Source organism: Podarcis bocagei (genome assembly GCF_964188305.1).
Source record: "Podarcis bocagei genome assembly, chromosome: 1".
NCBI lineage: Eukaryota > Metazoa > Chordata > Lepidosauria > Squamata > Lacertidae > Podarcis > Podarcis bocagei.
Window position 1 is genome coordinate 6,712,760 of NC_138125.1, and position 18,075 is coordinate 6,730,834.

Below are 18,075 nucleotides of genomic sequence, written 5' to 3' on the forward strand. Positions count from 1 at the left end.
GGGAAGGTAAACGGTGTTTCTGTGTGCTGCTCTGGTTCGCCAGAAGCAGCTTAGTCATGCTGGCCACATGACCCGGAAGCTGTATGCCGGCTCCCTCGGCCAATAAAGCAAGATGAGTGCTGCAATGCCAGAGTCGGTCATGATTGGACCTAATGGTCAGGGGTCCCTTTACCTTTATGCACCTAGGCACTGCCAGCATGAGACAGCAGCCATATGCCAGGTAATGAAAAAATGAACCTATGCTGCTAATTGTTGTAGTAGACCAGTAAAGTGGTACCTCGTGTTAAGTACTTAATTCGTTCCGGAGGTCCGTTCTTAACCTGAAACTGTTCTTAACCTGAAGCACCACTTTAGCTATTGGGGCCTCCTGCTGCTGCCACACCACTGGAGCACAGTTTCTGTTCTTATCCTGAAGCAAAGCTCTTAGCCCGAGGTACTGTGGTGTAGTGGTTAAGAGCGGTAGTCTTGTAATCTGGGGAACCGGGTTCGCGTCTCCGCTCCTCCACATGCAGCTGCTGGGTGACCTTGGGCCAGTCACACTTCTCTGAAGTCTCTCAGCCTCACTCACCTCACAGAGTGTTTGTTGTGGGGGAGGAAGGGAAAGGAGAATGTTAGCCGCTTTGAGACTCCTTAAAAGGGGAGTGAAAGGCGGGATATCAAATCCAAACTCTTCTTTCTGGGTTAGCGGAGTCTGTAACCTGAAGCGTCTGTAACCTGAAGCGCACGTAACCCGAGGTACCACTGTATAAAATAAGCAGCACATAAGTGGCACACAAAACACTACCAAACCATTCTACGTCCTAAATCTTATATTAATAATTGAGACTGAATCTTCATTTTGGACAGAATTTGAATGAGTTTTCTGTTTGTGGCTTCTGTAGTAGATCTTGTACATTGCTCTCTCAATTTTTGGATTATTAATATAAGATTTAGAATGTAGAATGGTTTGGTAGTGTTTTATATGCCAGGTAATGGCATCGACTGGCCACTTAAACAGGTGAGGGTAACTGATGGGTCTCAAACCTTGGTGAGTTAGGGACCTGACCAGGCATCCCCAAACTTGGCCCTCCAGATGCTCTGGGACTACAATTCCCATCATTGCTGACCACTGGTCCTGTTAGCTAGGGATGATGGGAGTTGTAGTCCTGAAACATCTGGAGGGCTGAGTTTGGGGATGCCTGGACTTGACTATCCCCTGTATGCAAAGAATGGCTCCGGTGGATTGTGGGTTATAACCAATTGTGAGGAGCAGATGAGGTTTGTCAACCTGGGAAAGTGGCCCATCTAGGAGAAGGAAATTTCTGGTGATTAAACCTCTAGTCTCTTGCGGCTATACTCATTCGTTGGGAAGGCTTTGGGAGTAAAACCCTGAGGGATAATCAACACTCGTTGCTGCGCAGGACATCTTCAGGAGAAGAAAAGGCTACAGAGCAAACCCTACACAAATCTGGATGAAATGCCATTTACCTTCCCACCAGAGCGGTACCTATTTATCTACTTGCACTGGCATGCTTTTGAGCTGCTAGGTTGGCAGGAGCTGGGACAGAGCAACGGGAGCTCACCCCATTGCAGGGATTCGAACCGCCAACCTTGCAATCAGCAAGCCCAAGAGGCTCAGTGGTTAGACCAGAGCGCCACCCGGTTCCCACGCTTTGGTTTTTCTTGGGCTTGCTGCTGTGGTGGGAAGGTAAACAGCATTTCTGTGCGCTCTGGTTTCCATCACGGTGTTCCGTTGCACCAGAAGCAGTTTAGTCCTGCTGGCCACGTGACCCGGAAAGCTGTCTGTGGACAAACACTGGCTCTCTCGACCTGAAAGCGGGACAAGCGCCACAGCCCCATAGTCACCTTTGACTGGATTTAATGTCCAGGCGTCCTTTACCTTTACCTTACACCAGGCATCCCTAAACTCAGCCCTCCAGGTGTTTTGGGACTACAACTCCCATCATCCGTAGCCAACAGGGCCAGTGGTCAGGGATGATGGGAATTGTAGTCCCAAAAACATCTGGAGGGTGGAGCTTGGGGATTCCTGCATTACACAAATCCAGAGTGGAGTCCCTAAGACAGTTGTATGGTGCTTTGTACGCCTCCTTCTGGCAACTCCTGCAGCCCAGCTGGTGCCAAACGTCTTGGTCTGCTTTCCTTTGGACCGCACCAGCGAGGCTGAGAGGTGGGTCTTGTCCTTTGGGCAGCCCAGGACCTCCAGCTATCCTGCCCAGTTTTGTGCCCTGGGGGGGGGGGTCGCTTCAGTGCTGCTAAGACAGCAAAAACAACTTGGGGGGGTGCAGCAGTTACAAGTTATAAGCTCAACCTGATGGTGCGAGATATGAGGGCGACAGGTTGCCTTCATCGGTAGGAGAGATCTACTGCCTACCGTAAGCTATGCTTCACGAATAGCTGCCCCAGCTGCAACAAAACATGTCCCTCCCCTATCAGTCTCTACAGCCAAAGCAGGTGCTGTAACTCTCCAGCGGTTTGACTTCACCCCCAAAGGCGCACTCCTCTGTTGTCCCCCGAGACAGACGAATTCTAAGAACCAAACAGGAAGCCCTGGAGGAACAGGAACCTGGTCAGATATCAACTCCCTCTACCTCCCTGGTGATCTTGGGCCAGGCGCTCTCAGCCTAACCTACCTCAGAGGGTTGTTGTGAGAGTAAATTTGGGTGCGAATGGTGACTACAAGCCCTGTGAGCATCTTGAAGGAAGCACATTATTATTATTTTTAATGCAATCATTGGAAACATTTGTCAATTAATTTCCTTTCTCCGCAACCTAAATTTCCTTTTCTCCCGCAACCTAAAATGGGAGTCTATAATGCTTCTTGATCTTGCCGTTTAAGTGTACACTGGTACCTCTGGTTAAGAACTTAATTTGTTCTGGAGGTCCGTTCCTAACCTGAAACTGTTTTTAACCTGAGGTACCACTTTAGCTAATGGGGCCTCCCGCTGCTGCTGCGCGATTTCTGTTCTCATCCTGAAGCAAAGTTCTTAACCCGAGGTACTATTTCTGGGTTAGCGGAGTCTGTAACCTGAAGCGTCTGTAACCCGAGGTACCGAGGATTTTGATTTCTCCTGCTAAAGATGCTATTTGCTCCAGTGATTCTGGGATGAGCTCTGCAGCCGTGTGTTTTTCTATCGTCTCCTCCGAAACACTGCTTTTGTCTGCCGTGTTGATTTCCAGGACTTCCCCCTCGCTCTGTGATATTTAACTAAGCGAGCTGAGAGCACCGGTTCCCCTGTCTAATATTAGACCTCACCGGCAGAGAAGTGCTTTCTATTCTGGTGAGATGCCGCCGACCTAAGCTCATGCATTTTCATGGCACGAAGGGCTCGCAAAACAGCGCCGCATCTTTCCTTTCGCTGTGCCGTTGCCGAAAGATAATATGCCTCCTTTGTGGGCTTTCAGGGGGGGGGGTCGTTTCATTGCGAACGGGGTGCCTTGATTCAGAAGGGGCTTGCTGTCTCTTAGAAGTGGAAAGAGGGTTTTTTTGGGGGGTGGTAGGGATCAAATATTAAGAGGGGTACTAAGATCTCTGGCCATGCCCAAGAACTGTGCAAAGTGCTGTCTCTGAGGTCAAGCCTTGTCTGAATGTGTTGCAAATGGTTTCTCCGGGAAACAGCAGATCTGACGGCAGCGTCTTCCGAACAGCATCTCCAGGCACGGCAGAGAGGTACCTTGTGGCACAGGGCAGGGAGGGGGGCAGCCCTCTCCCCCCAAAAAATGTGCGGGCAAAAGGCGGCGAAGAGGACGTAGCGTCTCAGTGGAGGGCGATTTCCACAGAATGAAGAAACATACCGCGAGAGTGGCACCTTTGCAGCCCTTCAGTATTTCCACATTAAATTCAGCTAGATCAGACGGTAAATGCCATTTTATTTCCTCCTATGTACCTTCCGACCTATCCCCCCCCCCCCGCCAAAGAAACCAGTAATTTTTCATTTATATTTTTGTGTGTGCGTGTGTGACGGAAAGGCCATTTGTTGGAATGTTGATGGAATACTTTTATTTCTTAGTTTTGGTCATGCGGTCCCCATAATGTCTAGCTTTTTCACTGTATTGAGATCCATTTCTGGCAATGGGGGGGGGGAGAAGGGGGGGGGAGACCAAACAAGGGCAAAAAAAGGGGGGGGGGAGTTGTTAATCTTTCATTTTTAGTTTGCGAAGTCCTCACAAGCCAGCTCTCTCAGATTGCCTCTGTCTCCCAATACTATTTCAGTGGGGGAATCTTTCATTTCTCTCTCTCTGTGTTAGGAGTATTTTATGATGTTGCAGCTGGTTGTGAAGATTGTCTACTTATCCTGAGTTTCAAATAGTAGAAAATGGGGGGGGGGGGAGAGAGAGAAAAGGACAAGAATCAAGTTTTCTCAAATGACATCGCCATGAATAGCTTTAATCCAGGAACGTGAAAGAGAATGCACTTTGCACACCTGTCCACAGGTGTGCCCTGTTGATGGAAGAGATGGAGGCGGAATCCACAGAACTTCCAGAGTGGGCTCACCTGATCTGGGTGGAACAGGACTCTCAAGGGCTACTAGCAGGATGGCTGTGCTCTGCCCGTAAAGTTGGGGGGGGGGCAGCAAAGCTTCTGAATACCAATTTCTGGAAACCACAGGAGGGAGGAGGGCTCCTGTGCTAATGGCCTTCCTACAGGCATCAGGCTTGACCACTGTGAGAACAAGATGCTGGACTTGATAGGCCATTGGGTTCTTATGAGCCAGACCAGATCATGAATCGACTTTAGTCCACTGTGGAATCCTCAGCCTTGAGGTGGTCCAAGAACTCCAGTATGTGTGTGTGTGTGTGTGTGTGTGTGTGTGTGTGTGTGTATATATATATATATATATATATATATATATATATATAGGGATGCGGGTGGCGCTGTGAGTTAAACCACAGAGCCTAGTACTTGCCGATCAGAAGGTCAACAGTTCAAATCCCCGTGATGGGGTGAGCTCCCGTTGCTCGGTCCCTGCTCCTGCCAACCTAGCAGTTCCAAAGCACGTCAAAGTGCAAGTAGATAAATAGGTACCACTCCGGCGGGAAGGTAAACGCCGTTTCCGTGCGCTGCTCTGGTTCACCAGAAGCGGCTTAGTCATGCTGGCCACATGACCCGGAAGCTGTATGCCGGCTCCCTCGGCCAATAAAGCGAGATGAGCGCCGCAACCCCAGAGTCGGCCACGACTGGACCTAATGGTCAGGGGTCACCTTTACCTATATATATATATATATATATATATATATATATATATATATATATATATCTCACCTAGTTTTCCCATTGCAAAACTCCAGAAGAGGTCATCCAACTGCCCACGGTCTGAAGGACCTAATGTGTGGGTCTTCTTCTTCAGACCATGCACTTTTTATAGAATACAGCAAGTCCCCCATAGGAACTCAGATACGTAAGCTAATCGTCATATGGCACCTTAAGGGGACGCGGGTGGCGCTGTGGTCTAAACCACTGAGCCTCTTGGGCTTGCCAATCGGAAGGCCGGTGGTTCAAATCCCTGCGACGGAGTGAGCTCCTGTTGCTCTGTCCCAGCTCCTGCCTGTTGGCTTTTTGCAGTATAGTGACGCTGCAGAGAGCTTGCTGGGGAGATCATGCATTAAAAAGAAAGGACTCAAAAATAACTTAAAGAAGGTTTTAATAAGAAAAACAAAAACTCCATTTACACTAAATATATTAACAAACAAACATGACCCAACCACCAACCCATCCCCCAGGGTAATGGGAGAGCTAGGTGCTGCTCCTTATATACTCTACCCAAATGCTGACACGCCTTAATCAAATACAACTCAGCAGCACCTGCTATGTTACACAGCTGTAAAGCTGGGTCTCGTTAGTTTGCTCTGGCCCTTGCTCCGGCCCCTTAAAGACATACACATGGAGTGGAACAATGATGAACCTTTACATGTAAAGAAACCATTTAACACTGCCAACCTAGCAGTTCGAAAACAGGCCAGGGTAAGTAGATAAATAGGTACCACTGCGGCGGGAAGGGAAATGACGTTTTCATGCACTCTGGTTTCCATCACGGTGTCCTGTTGCTCCAGAAGCAGTTGAGTCCTGCTGGCCATATGACTCAGAAGGCTGTCTGCGGATAAACTCTGGCTCCCTCTGTCTGAAAGCAAGATGAGCGCCGCAACCCCATAGTCGCCTTTGACTGGACCTAACTGTCCAGGGGTCCTTTACCTTTAACTTTATCATATGGCACCTTAAACCCATGTTACGGTCCCCACAGTGCAATGTCTCACCCTGACCTAGCCACTGTGATCCACGCGACAGTCACCTCCAGACTTGATTATTGTAACTCGCTCTACGTGGAGCTGCCCTTGAGACTGACCCCAAAACTCCAGCGGGTGCAGAATGCCGCGGCGAGACTCCTTACGGGGTCCTCGATGCGGGATCACATTCACCCAGTGCTATACCAGCTGCACTGGCTCCCGGTGGAGTACAGGATCAGGTTTGAGGTGCTGGTTTTAACCTTTAAAGCCCTATATGCCCTAGGACCCTTGTACCTACTGGACCGCCTCTCCTAGTATGTCCCACGGAGGACCTTACGGTCTTCAAATAAAAAGACCTTGGAGGTCCCGGGCCACAGGGAGGTTAGGCTGGCCTCAACCAGAGCCAGGGTCTTTTCGGCCGTGGCCCCGATCTGGTGGAACGCTCTCTCACAAGAGACTAGGGCCCTGCAGGACTTGACATCTTTCCACAGGGCCTGCAAGACAGAGCTGTTCCACCAGGCCTTTGGCCAAGGCACAGTCTGACCCCTTCCTTTGGTAATCCTCACAGAACTCTAGCCCAGTGGTTGCCATTAATTTGACTCTGAATTGATTGTAGAATGTATTTCAATTACGGTAATTGATTGTGATTTTATGTAAACTGTGTTACTGTTGTTAGCTGCTCTGAGCCCAGCTTCGGTTGGGGAGGGTGGGATATCAATAAAATATTATTATTATTATTAACAAGATTACAAAGCTGAAAATGAATTGTGCCTATCGTCAGCACAATGGAGATGTCAGTCGCCATCCTGGCATCTAGAGATCTCTACATGGTCGCAGTTGGACCCTCACCAGGTGCAAAATGCGCCTGACACCTGGGGAATTTCTCGCACTGGTTCCGTCGTCCTTGGACAAAGCTACAGGAAAGCACCTTGGCTTCCACCCCTGCAAAAAATGCCTGTTTGGAAAATGGATGAGGGTCTAGTGGAGGAAGGTCTTATCTGTGCCAGCTGGAGGGATTATTGCGCCAAGGAGAAGCTTGATTTGTGACTGGGATCCAATTGGAGTGGTGGCGGCAGCAGTGGTGGGCTGTTCAAAGTGGATCTGGTTCCATGGATGGGTCAAGTAGTATCCTTAGGATCTGGTGTGGCCAGCTGGTTCCAGGATCAATTTGCTGGGAAGTCCCAAGTATGCGGCTGCATGGTGGATTCACACAAGTCAGGGAACCCATGCCAAGATCAGTTCATAATCTGGAGTGGCTTTCCAGTGCAGGTGCCATCTTGTAGGTAGGCCAGGAGGGTCTAATTTCAAGCCAGGATAAAAACCAGGTTTGCAGTCCCGTTTTGGGGAGAGGAGGTGGCTTAAAGTGCAAACCGTTGTTTCCTAGTTTAGGTGGAACGACAAACAGTGGTTTGCAAAAACACCGTGAAGCAACTGAGCACTCTGACTGTACAAGGGGAGGTGAGTGTGGAAGTCCACTTCTGAGATCGTTCTTACGGTTCCATATATTGGTTTGGAATTATGTCCAAAATGAGCAATTGAATAATATATGCACATACCGTACATGATATAGACAGAGCCTCTCAGTTAAAAAATAAATAAATCTGTGTTTTTAATTTGGGCTGGTGGAGAGCTATGTCTGTTGCATTGATATAGTGTTTCATTTGATAGTTGTCTTTCTTATTTGGTATTTACATCCCTTGAAACTTGTAACTCGCCTGGACCAGGAAGCATAGCTGTCAACTTACAGATTTGAAAATAAGGGACCAGTAGCCTCGAAAATAAGGGATCAGCAGCCAAAATAAGGGATTTTCCAAGCACAGGTATGTTCAACTTCCGAGCCCCTCCAAGCCAAAGGCAGAAAGCCCAGCCAGCAGCCAAACGAAGCCTCAAGCCGTGGTTCCCACAGCGCAGCAACCCGGCAAAGGGGATGCTGCAAGGAAAACCACCGTCACCTCTCCGCTGGGAAGCGCTGAGCAAAGGCGAGTCCCCAGGCAATGTGGCCAATTTGATTGGCACAAGGCATGCAAGCTCCACCCCCCAGTCGTTCTTAGACTCCTTATTGGGTGAGCAACGCAGCCAAGCAACACAGTTGGAGCCTCCCTCCTCCCTGGCTGGGAGGGAGGGAGGGAGAGGAGCTGCTTCCTTTGAAACCCGGGAAATTTAAGGGACTTCATCAATAAGGGACAGCAGCGTGAAACGGCGCTGGGGTAAGGGAGTTTCCCGCCAAATAAGGGACAGTTGACAGCTATGCCAGGAAGTGGAGTGGGAAGATTCCAGCTGATCAAAGGGAGCAATTGCTGATGGGACACAGTTCATACCTAACTTAAGAAGATCTCAGACTATTGCCCCTTTCTTACACCACAGAAAACTAGTTTATTTTGCTTCTCTCTCTCTCCTCACCCTTTATAAGGGGTGATTCATTCATGACTCGTGCTGACGACAGATGCATTGTAAATCCCACCCCCCTCAGAAAATGTCATTTTCAGATGGGCTAAAGGGACCGTTTGGGATATCCTGCTATGTTTGGTCTTTGAAAAGGGTGAGCACGCAGAACGTTTTGCAGAGCCTTCCATGAACTACGTGTGCTGGAATTTTCCCTCGCTGTCCACACGACATCCTCCGTAATCCAAACAGATCCCGACGCTTTGGGTAAATTAATGCCCTCATTTTCCTTCCCTGTGTAAATCCGCATTGTCTCCTGGTGTGGAAGACCAGAAATTCTCCTTTAAAAAAAATATTGAATCAAAATCTGGTGCTCTAAGCCGATGACAGGATAGGAGACCAAAGCTGCATTTTTATATTTGAAGGATGTTCTGGCAGCCTAAAATCCCAGCACAACACCTTCTTGGTTTACAAATCAAGCTTCTTCTTATTTGTTTTTTTTAAAAAAAACAATATGGTGCTGGGTTGATTCACAAAGCAGGTTTGCTTCACTGGTGCGCGACGGCTGTAAAGAAAGAGAACGCATTGCATTTTTGTTTTAAAGCCGACACGTAGAAGAACCACAGGAGAGGGAGCTCCGGCTGATGGAAATTATCCCTGCTGCTGATCATTAGGATGGTTAATAACCCTGGTGATTGCAAACACCGTAATGATTGCAAGCGTATTAAATTGCATGGGGCAAGTGGATGAAACACATTCGTCAGGTCCTGCTGGATAAGTTAAGCTACGGGTCCCGAGTTCAGTTCCCAGAACATCCAGATAGGACTGGGAAAAGATTCTCTGGCTGAAATCCTGGAGAGCTGCTGCCAGCCAGTGTTGGCCATACTGAGTTGGATGGACTGGGGGTCTGGCCCAGTAGAAGGCAGCTTCCTATGCACCCATGTTTGCATGGCAGAGAGAAAGTGTGTGTCGTCAGCTCACCCCGTCCCACATGGGGAGAAAGATGTCGGAGGGAGGAATGATCAAATACTGATGGCCCCAAATTGGGGGAGATTAGCAGCCAAACTTAACACATGCATATTCTTGCTAGATAGCCTGAGAAGGGGTTAATACCATAGTGCTGAATTGCTGGTAGGCAGCTACTCAGACCATAGAAGTACAATTGGTAGAGAGGGCTCTGTGTGATGTCATTTCCCCTCCTCTCCTGGAGAGGAAGGAGCATAGAGTACTTCCTGTTCCCCTATCTCTTCCTTTGACCAGCGTTGGATACAGACATGCCTCTGTTTGTCTCAGTTTCAGCCACATGCCTGAGGCTGGTTATACTGTAATTATAAGTGTTTTACTTGAATAGTTTTTACTGCTGCCATTGCTAATCAATGTGAGTAAATTATAATTTTAAACTTACTTCCCATGTTGTGGTAAGAAAGATGAGCCAGCTTACTTCATAGCTGGACTTGCTCAAATATCTCAAGGGCTGACGCATGGAAGATGGAACAAACTTGTTTTTTTTCTTCCTGCTCCTGAGACCAGGACCCAAACCAATGGATTCAAGTTTAAAGAAAGTAAATTCCGACTAAACATCTGGTGGAACTTTCTGAGGGTTTGACACGATTCTGCGATCCTCTGTTGTTGGCAATGGAAGTGTGCGCCTTTGGGGATGAAGTCAAACTCAAACTGTTGGAGAGTTACAGCGCCTGCTGTGGCTGTAGAGACTGATACAGGAGAGACATGTTTTGTTGCAGCTGGGGCAGGTGAAAGTGTCCGGTTGTGCCGCTGCACATGCACCACGGCATTTCTTCTCACTGTGCTCCTCCCAGAGGTCATTCCTTCTCTAGTCACTGCTTATTGTAACCTCACAACGAAGTGTTGATCGAAACTCTGCAAACCTGTAAGGTGAATGGCCTGGGTGGGGACGGTCCAGCGCTCTGTTGGAGAGCACACACTTTGCTTGCAGAAGGTCCAATTTGTGGCGCCTCCAGAACCAGCATCAGTCTTCAAGGAAAGATCTCTGTTAGAGCAGAAACTACTGGGGTGGGCAGACAAAACAGCTTTTGCAATGCACAGAAACTGGGTTTCAGAGGCATTTTTCGCATCTCGGACTCTCCTCTCCCTTGGCTGCCCTCTCATTTGTCTATACAAACTGCCAGGCGACTTCAGGAACCTCTGGACCAGGCTGAGCTGCTGTTCGGGGAGAAATAAATAAATGAAGCCCTCGGAACATTTACCAGAATGCATCGGTTCACCTTGAGGGTCAAAGCACAACCTTGCAGCACACTTAGCTGTGTCAGTCTGAAAGGAGACAGTTCGGAGCTTTGCAGCTGCTGTAGGATGAAATATTGATAAGATGTCGCTCCTCAAACATCTGGGAAGAATAGTTTCCCCGATCGAGCAGTGTCACCAAATTAAAGACGATAAAGAGCAGGTCAGAGCTCCCCATTCTTTTGGGGGGCAGGGGATTAAGAAAACAGGTTGGCAAAAACTTCGACGTTGGGTTTTTTTAAATATTGAAGACACCTTTGGTCGTGAAAGGGGCGAAATAAATAAATCAGCTGCGACTCCGGCAGCCAGCTAGCCTAACCTTTCTGCCAAGTCCTTTGTGGGCTGAATTCTGATGCTGCCTGTTTCACCTGCAATTCTCGAGGTAAATGCTGGCTGTCTCTTTCAATTATGCAAGGAGCCTTCGCAGACCAAGTCTAGATTTGGCCCTTTAGGAAGGGAGGGAGGAAAAGAAAGCCTAGATTTGATTTGGAGCATTCCTGCCCAATCAGGGTGTAGCTGGATGTTACAGGGATGTGAGATATACGGCCTTGGTCCAGTATATCTGAAGGAGCGTCTCCACCCCCATCGTTCTACCCGGACACTGAGGTCCAGCACCGAGGGCCTTCTGGGGGTTCCCTCACTGCGAGAAGCCAAGTTACAGGGAACCAGGCAGAGGGCCTTCTTGGTAGTGGCACCTGCCCTGTGGAACGCCTTTCCACCAGATGTCAAAGAGAACAACAACTACCAGGCTTTTAGAAGACATCTGAAGGCAGCCCTGTTTCGGGAAGCTTTTAATGTTTGATGTATTATAGTATTTTAATATTCTTTTGGAAGCCGCCCAGAGTGGCTGGGGAAGCCCAGCCAGATGGGCGGGGTATAAATAAATTATTATTATTATTATTATTATTATTATTATTATTATTATTATTATGAGACTGCTGAGTGGCGGCAACAGAGCTTATGATTAATAGTGCTGATAAATAATACCTGATAATGTAAGAAAAGCTTTGGAACGCCACCTCCCTGCAGAGACACGAGAAGCTTATGGATTGGACAGAGGTGGCTGCCTGTTGGTACCCTGTATGGTTAACTGTTCCTGTCTTTCACCCTCCCAGGAGAGCATGTGCAAAGTACAGTGGTACGTCGGGTTAAGTACTTAATTCGTTCCAGAGGTCCGTATTTAACCTGAAACTGTTCTTAACCAGAAGCACCACTTTAGCTAATTGGGGCCTCCTGCTGCCGCCGGATCACGATTTCTGTTCTCATCCTGAAGCAAAGTTATTAACCTGAAGCACTATTTCTGGGTTAGCGGAGTCTGTAACCTGAAGCGTATGTAACCTGAAGCGTATGTACCCGAGGTACCACTGTATGTTGATGGCTGGAAAAAAACTGGTGGCACAAAAAGGGTGTCACCTCTATCCTTAAGGGTTGGTAAATCGAGTGGCAGAGGTGATAAAATTGACTGAGAGGGTTGTTGTTGTTTAGTCGTGTCCGACTCTTCGTGACCCCCTGGACCAGAGCACGCCAGGCACTCCTGTCTTCCACTGCCTCCCACAGTTTGGTCAAATTCATGCTGGTAGCTTCGAGAACACCATCCAACCATCTCGTCCTCTGCCGTCCCCTTCTCCTTGTGTCCTCCATCTTTGACAGCATCAGGGTCTTTTCCAGGGAGTCTTCTCTTCTCATGAGGTGGCCAAAGTCTTGGAGCCTTAGCTTCAGGATCTGTCCTTCCAGTGAGCACTCAGGGCTGATTTCCTTCAGAATGGAGAGGTTGGATCTTCTTGCAGTCCATGGGACTCTCAAGAGTCTCCTCCAGCACTATAATTCAAAAGCATCTATTCTTTGGCGATCAGCCTTCTTTATGGTCCAGCTCTCACGTCCATACATCACTACTGGGAAAACCATGGCTTTAACTACACGGACCTTTGTTGGTAAGGTGATGTCTCTGCTTTTTAAGATGCTGTCTAGGTTTGCCATTGCCTTTCTCCCAAGGAGCAGGCGTCTTTTAATTCCATGGCTGCTGTCACCATCTGCAGTGATCATGGAGCCCAAGAAAGTAAAATTTCTCACTGGTTAAGAAAAGCATTAAGGGGCCTTTTGTATGAAGTGGTTTTCTTGTGCCGAATTTATGAGGACCAGCTATAATTTAGATTAGGGGTGGGGAAACATTTGGCGCTCGGGGGGCCACATTCCGTTCTGGATATCCTTTCAGGGGCCACAAGATGGTGGGCGGGGCCAGTGGCAAAAGTGGGCGGAGCAGTGAGTGCAAACAGATTATTGGTTTGTCTTTGTCACCCTGAGATCTACGGGTATAGGGCGGTATACAAATACTAACAATAAGAATAAGAATAACAATAATAATATTTTGTACAGAAGTAAGGCCTGCTGTGTTCAGTAGGACATTTTCTCTGATGGTAGAGAGTTCCTAGGAAATCTGAATTGGACCCTGTGTTTCAGTTCTCTTTCTGTTTAGGAATGTGCGAATTATTAGGTAGGTTTATCTGTCATTGAGAACTGAATCTACTGAGAAGGTTAAAATATTAGCAGGATTTTAGCCACATGGGTGGCGCTGTGGGTTCAACCACAGAGCCTAGGACTTGCTGATCAGAAGGTCGGCGGTTTGAATCCCCACGACAGGGTGAGTTCCCGTTCCTTGGTCCCTGCTCCTGCCAACCTAGCAGTTCAAAAGCACGTCAAAGTGCAAGTAGATAAATAGTGGGAAGGTAAACGGCGTTTCCGTGCGCTGCTCTGGTTTGCCAGAAGTGGCTTAGTCATGCTGGCCACATGACCTGGAAGCTGTCTGTGGACAAACGCTGGCTCCCTCGGCCTATAGAGCAAGATGAGCGCCGCAACCCCAGAGTCGGCCACGACTGGACCTAACGGTCAGGGGTCCCTTTACCTTTACTTTACTATGGATAATTTTGAAGGATAAAACTTGGATAGTATTGGTATGCAGTTGTAAATATTATCACTAGGACCCATGGAAGAGATGGGGGAAGTCAGGAGATTCAGAGTAATCTTGATATTTGGATTTTGAATTTGTTGTTGTTATATGTTTATATTAGTTAAAATCACATATCGATATATATATATGACTACTTAATCTGCTGCCATCCCTAGTCACAACACTCTTTGGCTTTTGCTGCACGAGACTGACTCATCTATAACTTTGGAAAACATATTTTGCTCTCCGCTATATACAGTACCAGGGACACAGGTGGAGCTGTGGGTTAAACCACAGAGCCTAGGACTTGCCAATCAGAAGGTCAGCGGTTCGAATCCCTGTGACAGGGTGATCTCCCATTGCTCGGTCCCTGTTCCTGCCAACCTAGCAGTTGGAAAGCACACCAGTGCAAGTAGATAAATTGGCACTGCTCCGACGAGAAGGTAAACGGCGTTTCCGTGCGCTGCTCTGGCTCGTCAGAAGCGGCTTAGTCATGCTGGCCACATGACCCGGAAGCTGTACGCCAGCTCCCTCAGCCAATAAAGCGAGATGAGCGCCGCAACCCCAGAGTCAGCCATGACTGGACCTAATGGTCAGGGGTCCCTTTACCTTTACATACAGTAGCAACCTTTTCTTCTTCTTCTGCAACTCATATGCTTTTGTAGCATTAGATGCTGCAAATGTTCAGTCTGAGTAAGAAAGGGGACTGGAGTAGTTGGGTTGGGTTCTGAGCTACCACCCTCCCTCTCTGCTGTAACCTCAAAATGCATCTGCCAAAATGAGAAGAGGCAACTGCCGTGGACAATGCCATCATTCCAGGCTGATGTCCCCAACTAACCTGTCAGATGTGTCTAGCAAAGACTCCCTGGACCAGTTTGAGCAAATGGCATCAACTTCAGCAAAGATACTTGAGATACTTCCCAGCATGGGAAAATGGGAAATTCCGCCTGGGTCAAAGCTGCCATCACCAGAAGACTGTGAGAGGGTGCTTTCTAGGTAAACCACCATAGGATGGTGGCTCCCAGCTCTTGCTTCTCAGGGTGGAATATGTTTCATGAAAATAATAATTCTGGAGCTGAGACCATATCTTTGGATATTGAAGTCCTCAAGCAAGTCTGGCCAAGGTTGTCCACCATGAGGAAAAGGACTCCTGGAAGTGCTGAGAAGACCTCTCTTCTTTATGATTGCATTGCCTGCCCCTTTACAAACATGGCCATTGGGGTACCTCCCAAACTTGACTTTCACACCCACAGTGTGACTTATCTGCCTTGTTGAGAAGGCCGGTGGAAAGGACTCAAGTGAGCTAGCGTGAGGCTCACTGTTGTCTTTGTCATCTGCACATGGGCAGAGACTGCCCTGCGCATGCACAGTCACATACATATATAATTGCATGCCTTTGTAGAAACGTTCTTCTGATTTGTTTTGGTTCTAGATGATGCAATGAGAGTGTTTTCTGGTCCGTGAGTTACCATATCGTGGCACTTCAATTGACGGCGGTTTGTTTTCAGGTGGACAGTTTTCTTACACACACACACAAATGATTTGATAGAGGACAATATGAGCCAAGTAGTGGTGCCCATTGGACTGGTAGTGTGGGAGGCAGACATACCAACTGTACCAATGACAGGGTTGAGGGCCAGAGCCAACTAATTCTAGTTTTGCTCCCACCTTCCTCCCCACTGAGTTCTACAAGGGCACACTAAGGTCACATGCGCAGCATACATTTAAAGCATGATGCCCACCCTCAAAGAATTATGGGAGCTGTAGTTTGTTGAGGGTCCTACCCCAGAGCCACAGTTCCCAGACAGGTTAATCAACCAGCCCCTCTTCCCATTGTAGCTCTGCGAGGGGAATAGAGACCACATTCCCTCAACTCTCAGTACCTGACACAATCTACGTTTCCCAGAATTCTTTGAGGGGAAGCCATGACTGTTTAAGGTGGTATCACAGTGCTTTAAATATAATGTGTGCAAGTGCCCTGAGATGGAGGAGGAGGAGGAGGGGGAGGAGGAAGAGGCTGACAGGCCAGCTCCCTGGGCTGGTTGTAAGTAAACAGGTAGGTAGGTAGGTAGGTAGGTAGGTAGGTAGGTAGGTTGGGGGGCTGGCTGAGGGTTGGTGGAGTGGATCCCCATTTGCCCAAGCAGGCCAACTTGCACCGGCCAAGTCCTTTGCCCTCCCAATTTTGGGGAGCTTATCCGCCAAACTGATGCACGCCTCTTTCTCCCCAGGTGCCTCACGATCCTCTGTCGTCCGATGCAAGCCGGGAGCCAACTGCCCCAACACGCAGAGTGGCCTCCGCAGGCAACATTCCCCCTTGTCTGCCGCTGAAGATTCTGCTGCTCCCATTCTAGAGCTGCAGAGTCGAAGTCCCTCCGGATTTTGCCGGCACGGCAGAGGAGAGAGGCAGAACAGATCAGGTAGGCACCCCGTAGCCTGAGCGTCACGGCTTCCTTTTGTGCCTTCGGTACCAAAATAAAATTTGAAAAAAGCCTTCCCTGTCCCAACAAGGCATGAATAGTTTATTATTGATGATGTTAATAATAATAATAATAATAATAAGGTAAAGGGACCCCTGACCATTAGGTCCGGTAGTGACCAACTCTGGGGTTGCGGCGCTCATCTCGCTTTATTGGCCGAGGGAGCCGGCGTACAGCTTCCGGGTCATGTGGCCAGCATGACTAAGCCGCTTCTGGCGAACCAGAGCAGCGCATGGAAATGCCGTTTACCTTCCTGCTGGAGCTGTACCTATTTATCTACTTGCACTTTGATGTGCTTTCGAACTGCTAGGTTGGCAGGAGCAGGAACCGAGCAACAGGAGCTCACCCCGTCGCGGGGATTCGAACCGCCGACCTTCTGATTGGCAGGTCCTAGGCTCTGTGGTTTAACCCACAGTGCCATCTGTGTCTAATAATAATAATAATAATAATAATAATAATAATAATAATAATAATAATATAAAAATAAAAATAAATGCATTTATATCCCACTTTTTTCTCCAAGGAGCTCGAGGTGGCCTCCTCATTTAATCCTCCACAACAACCCTGTGAGGTAGGTTAGGCTGAGAGAAGGCAGTGACAATCTCAAGGTCAGCCAGTGAGCTTCATGGCCGAGTGGGGATTCGAACCCAGGCCTCCCAAGTCCTGGTCCGAAACTCTATCCGCTAGCTCTCATTGACCCCTACACTGGACCTACGTATTTTGGGAGTGGCACAGCAAGGGAAGGAAGGTTGTGTGAAGAAAGACACTCCGCTCTCTGTCCTCCATCCAGGCCCAATTCAGAGGCAAATTCCAGCCAGGCAAAGACCGCTGCGGAGGGTGCAGAGAACGCCGAGGGGTGTGGTTTGGGGAGGGGTATAGCCTGCAAAGAGTCCCAAGGGCAAGAGGCCTGGAGGGCTGCATCTGAATCCTGGACCTGAGATCTACTACCCCTGAGTAAAGAAACTAACCCAAAATATGGTGGGCTCCCAGGTTGATTCGTACCCCTCTCTTGTGGCTGGGTTGTTTTTTGGCGGGTACGAAGGATGGCTGGTCAAAATGAGATGTGTCGTGTCACGTTGCAAGTTTGCAGCGAGCAAGTTGCATCGCAGAAGACTTCTCAAGTAGGACATATGAGCCCCGGGGACAGAGGTGGAGCTAAACTGGATCCCAGGGGCCTCTGAAAGGCAGTTCAGTTTTGCCACCGAAGCAGCGATGCTTTTTCTTTCATTCATAGGCAAAGAGAAGAGAAAGAAGAGAGAAAACCAGAGGAAGGACCCATTTTTGAGATTGTTAAAAATTGAGATTTGGACTGGGGGGGGGGTCTTTTTGTTTGCTTTTTTGGAGGATATTTTGAGTGACTGCCTGTGTGTTTTTTTGGGGGGGAGGGGTAGCGGGCTTTGATTCCTATGTTTTTTGGTTTTTTTTTGGGTGCCAATGTTTTATCTATTATTTAGGGCGAGGAGGTTCAGAGTACAGTGGTACCTAGGTCTTTGAACGTAGTCCGTTCTGGAAGACTGTTCAGCTTCCAAAACGTTTGAAAACTGAGGCGCAAAGGGAACTGAAAAAAATAACATCATTTACTTCCTGGTTTTCGGTGTTCAAAAACCGAAACATTTGGCTTCTGAGACACTTGAAAACTGAGGTACCACTTTATTTCCAGCTTTCATGCTGTGAAATGGGCGCTTTGCGGTGCCCGTGATAGTTTCTTAGATTTCCAAATGTGCCCTTGGCACATTTTCAACGCCCCAGAAGGCTGGGGACCTCTGGCCTTCTGACCTTCTGATCAGCAAGTCC

At 48.3% G+C, this 18,075-nt stretch overlaps 1 protein-coding gene across 4 annotated transcripts in view; it reads left to right on the forward strand.

Moving 5' to 3' along the window:
• SLC35F4 (solute carrier family 35 member F4) overlaps positions 1–18,075 on the forward strand; it is a 164,837-nt gene that overhangs the window by 125,466 nt on the left and 21,296 nt on the right. Inside the window, exons 1-2 of one of the 4 annotated variants that reach the window (XM_081193162.1) lie at positions 3,527–3,854; positions 16,033–16,221. The exons of 2 other annotated variants lie outside the window; for them this stretch is intronic. In XM_081193162.1, coding sequence (XP_081049288.1) covers positions 3,779–3,854; positions 16,033–16,221 — 265 coding nt within the window. In that variant the 5' untranslated portion in view covers positions 3,527–3,778. Of the gene's footprint in view, positions 1–3,526; positions 3,855–16,032; positions 16,222–18,075 lie in introns of those variants that run through there. One more of the 4 variants, XM_081193161.1, reaches the window with a different exon arrangement.